Source organism: Hordeum vulgare, chromosome 4H (genome assembly GCF_904849725.1).
Source record: "Hordeum vulgare subsp. vulgare chromosome 4H, MorexV3_pseudomolecules_assembly, whole genome shotgun sequence".
Lineage (NCBI taxonomy): Eukaryota > Viridiplantae > Streptophyta > Magnoliopsida > Poales > Poaceae > Hordeum > Hordeum vulgare.
Window position 1 is genome coordinate 81,414,662 of NC_058521.1, and position 4,668 is coordinate 81,419,329.

Here is a 4,668-nt window from a genome sequence, read left to right on the forward strand (position 1 = left end):
AATTCCCATGTGTCCTTAGGAGCGTTTTTCCTCCTATAAGACTTTGTTCAGTTACTTACCCGACTATTCTTTCCCAAGGCTTCGCTGGCGTTATACGCCTCCTTCAGTCGTTCGGTCGTCAGCTCGAGCTGGGCCAAGGCCTCCTTACGCGCACCCTCTTGGTCCTCCGAGACATGGTGCAACTGGAAGATGTTGGCCATCAGAGGAGTTCGCGGCGTGGTAGTCGGATCAGTTCGGAGTGATGCTCGAATCCCCACAGTGGCGCCCCCGCGCAGGAGTCGAAACCTTGGCAGCGGAAGACCTGGTCACTCGGCTGGGAGTGGCGCCCCTCATCACCACATCCTCTATGATTGGAGCGTTAAGCGGGTCAAGGTCGATCACGTTACGTGGCCCTACATGCGTTGAAAACCACTCGACGATTAACTACAAAGAGAAATCACGAGTCCCAAATGAAGTATGAGCGAGTTCAAGTGCTACCTTTGGAGGATGCGACGTTGGCATCAACCTCACCCTTCTCCGAGGCCTTGGGCTCCAGCGAGGCAGTCGAGGTATCATCTCTACAACGAAGACATTCGGAAAATATGTCACTCGGCCGCCAATCGTAAAAGTCATTCAAAAAATTACATCATTCGGCGAAAACGCTTCCGGTGAGGCCACACGCACGTCCACCTTGTTGCGCGGGATGACAACCTTTCAAGGTTTGGAAACAGTGGTCTTGGGTTGTTTGGCGGCCTTCTCTGGCGATACCGCGGGCTCACTCTGTCCCTGTTTGGAACTGTGGGTCGGCACGGCCGACACAGTCGGCTTAGCGACACCGGGAACCTTAGCGCCAGAAACACGGACTCCAAGGTCCTCGCGCGCCTTGGAACGAGCCTCAACCGAAACTTCATCGAACGGGGAGGACTCCGCCTCGTCCCCTTGCTCGTCGTCGTCGTCACTCTCCTCGGACTCCTCCTCGAACGTCATCGCCTTCTGAACTTTCGGGATGCTCGGTGTCACTCGCCACGTCAATCGGCGTACGGTCCACTACTTGCACCAAGCTGATCAATGCTGTAAAGGCCCGTCAAGTGAAAAAAAAAGAGTTCATCTCCTACAACACAAGACTACAACAATAAAGGTCACTCGGAATATACACTCTAGTATGACGCGTTGTCCACAAACGTGTGCTCCAGAAACATAACATGTAAAATTTATTAACACACAAATATGATCGTGATTGGTAATTTGATTTAAAGTCTATCTCAGAAAATTAGTTAAAAAGACTAGAAATCTTATATATATAAAAGATGGACTTTTTTGAAAAAAATAATATAAAAAGGTTTAACCTCAGATATGTGAATTGTAAGTGTCATCGTGGTAATACATGTGGCATATTCACTGCTTGCTTGCACACCCTGTCCCCCGTAGAGACCAGACCTATTAAAGACACCACATAGAAGCCCTAATACATGAATGTGCCAAGAATAGATATTCCGTTTACAAAAATCATCTACAAACATGAATTGTCCTCGTGATAGCACACGGACGAACTATTAACTCAGTACTACCAATCTACCATCATGCATTATGAGCTGTGCTGGATTTGGTGGGGCCGTTGGGGTTGCTCTAGAACAAAGGCAAAGGGCGGCCCTGGCGTACTGCAACGGCAGGAGTTGTTGGTTACTGCATATATAGAGTTATAGACAGCAGGTTACCGACCCTTGCAAATGCGCTGCAATCGTGTAGCTAATTCCAACCCAAAACTGAACGAGACAGCAGCTTATCTGATCTTACCTACTAGTACTACCAACGTGGCTACATTTCATCAGTTTCGCTTGTTGCCTGCCCCGTCACACTCAACCCAAGTCGGTCTCGTTTAGCTTATCAGTTATTACACCATCCCTTTCAGTCATTTTCCATGTAAATCTTGCGATCCCTGTAAGGAAACAAGAGATTACCGTGTGTTTGTATTTATAAATTATGTACTCCCTCCGTTCCTAAATATAAGTCTTTAAAAAAGTTTCATTAATGAACTACATACGGATGTATATAGACATACTTTAAAGTATAGATTCACTCATTTTGTTCCGTATGTAAACCTCTAGTAAAATATCTTAAAAGACTTAGTAGGTAACTCGAGGATTATGCATGGCCTCACCTCACCTACCGAACGACGAGTCCACGCTTTCCATCATCATTTTGCTCGCACCGCACTGAAGAATCGCCATTTCTTTAACTAAACCCAAAGCGAAAGGAGGAGGAGAGAGAGAGAGAGAGCGCGTGCAACGCAAAGGAAAAGGAGAGAAAAACTTACCATACCAACCGGCCCGACCAGTGTAGGATACCTGTCCCACATGCGCTGCGCACCGAATCAAGTGGCCACCGAGAGAGATAGAGTGGAGTAGTGGACACCGCGCCACCCACTCCCATGTCCGGTCACCCTCTCCTCAAATACGCCACACTAGCCCGCTCCCCCTTTTCGTAATTACCCAGGGCTCTTTGCTAAGCTAGATCCACCAGCCATGGCCGGCAGCAAGGCAGTGCTCCTCCTCCTCCTGTGCGCGGCGGCGCTGCTGACCCCGGCCTCCGCGGCGGACGACGGCCTGACCAAGTTCAAGCTGTACTGGCACGACGTGCTGGCGGGGACGAGCCCGACCGCGATCCGGATTGCGCAGGCGGCGTCCACCAACAGCTCCTCCACCTTCTTCGGCGCGGTCGTGGCCATCGACGACCCGCTCACCACCGGCCCCGCCGTCACGGGCTCCGCCAAATCCAAGGACGAGATTGGCCGCGCGCAGGGGACCTACACGTTCGCGGACCAGGCCACCTTCGGCCTCCTCATGAACATGAACTTCGTCTTCACCGCCGGGGACTACAAGGGCAGCGGCCTCACCATCTACGGCCGCAACGAGGTGCTGTCGGCGGTGAGGGAGATGAGCATCGTCGGGGGCACCGGCAAGTTCCGCATGGCGCGCGGCTACGTCGAGGCGCGCACCATGGACTCCGGCGCCAAGTCCGGCGAGACCGTCGTCGAGTATACCGTCTACGTTAAGGCGGCGGCGGCGTAGCGGCAGCTGCCAGAGCTTAATTAGCTAATGATGTCCGGTCCATGACTAACGGAAGAGATGGTTTTGCTTGTAATAAATGGATTTTGTATATTTGCTGCGTTTGTTATCGTGATGGATCTGAGTGCTGGCTGTGTGTGATTTGTGGTTTTGTTAACTGACGGGTCAACTTTTGGAAGGATAATAGGAAATGTTTATGACACGGCGCGTCGGTCGAACTATTTCGGCCCGACGTTTGTCCGATCTGGACGGATCGCGCTCGTCCCCTCTGCAGGTCGCCGCCGCCCCCTTCCTCCGCACATGCGTCGTCGTCGCGTGCGTCCCCTCTGTGCAGGCCGTCGTTGTCTTCCTCCCCCCCCCCCCCCCCCCCCCGCGCGCACGCCCTCGTACCTTCGTTGGCGTTCCTTTTGCGCAGGCTGCCGTCGCCCCCTCCCCCGCAGGCGCCGCCGCACGCCCTCGTACCCTTCGCTGGCGCTGCTGCAAAACCACCATCGCCCGTGTTCGAGCCGAGCCACGGGGGAGATGCCATGGCTGCCTCCTGCCATGGGCGGATCTGTGCGTATGCATTTATTAAAAAAAGCTATAAGCGGTGTGTAAAAAGCTTCAAACGACATAAAAAAAGGTTCAACCGGCATGGAAAAAAAAGCTTCAAGCGTTGACGGAAATTTTGCTACAAGCGTTTGGCATGGCGAGCTGCAACCATGATGAAAAAATGCTACAACCATTATACAAATTTGTTACATCCGTAATTCTGTTTTGTTGCAAGCCGTTTTGTTCTTTGATACAAGCATTGGCATGGCGAGCTCCATCCATGATGGAAAATGCTACAACCATTATACAAATTTGCTACATTCTTCATTTGATTTGTTGCAACCGGCGACAGCGAAACACAAAAAGCTGCAATCATTGACACAAAAGCTTCAACCATATGTTTGAAAAGCTTCAACCACATACCAACGAGGAAAGCCTGTCATTTTTGCTACAACCAGCAAAAAGCTTCAAACGACATGGAAAAAGCTTCAACCGTTGTGGAAAAAGTTTCAAGCGACCCGGAAAAAGTTTCAATAAAGTGAAAAAAGCTTCAAACCGGCGGCGTCGACGGCGACGAGCGGCGACGACGACAAGCGGCGAGCGACGGGGGGAGGGCATGAGGGTGTTGTGACAAGCGGCGACGAGCTCCGACGAGCGGCTCTGACGAGCGCACCGACGAGCAGCTCCGGCGAGTGGCTCCGACGAGCGTGCTAGCGAGTGCGCCGACGAGCGGCGGCTCCGGCGAGCACGGGGTGTGTTGTGCTGCTTCGAGCTCAGTTGCCTCACGGGAGATTACGACCTGGGTCAATGACGCTCGTGACGCTGCAATTTTTGAGAGGAAGACAATGCAAGAGATTGACGAAGAGACAAACATATCTGATGGCTAGCAGATGTTGCATCGTAGGGTTGCACGTTGACCGGCGGGGGCGCTCGCGCCGGTGAGCCGGCGCAGAACGGTGCCCAAGGATAATTTACGTCGATTTTATGTTATTTTTTTGTCCTTATGGATGAAAAGTGTTTGCAGATTGATGGCTGCTAAAAAATCAGTCGGATCTTGGGCCGCCCAATCCATCGAATGGTTCGATACGTCAAT

General features: G+C 52.0%; 1 protein-coding gene across 1 annotated transcript; it reads left to right on the forward strand.

Moving 5' to 3' along the window:
• Positions 1 to 2,382: 2,382 nt before the first annotated feature.
• On the forward strand, positions 2,383 to 3,172 carry LOC123447946 (dirigent protein 21-like). The gene has a single exon (XM_045124688.1). The coding sequence runs from the start codon at positions 2,502 to 2,504 to the stop codon at positions 3,045 to 3,047; it is 546 nt and encodes a 181-aa protein (XP_044980623.1). The 5' UTR covers positions 2,383 to 2,501; the 3' UTR covers positions 3,048 to 3,172.
• Positions 3,173 to 4,668: the final 1,496 nt, after the last annotated feature.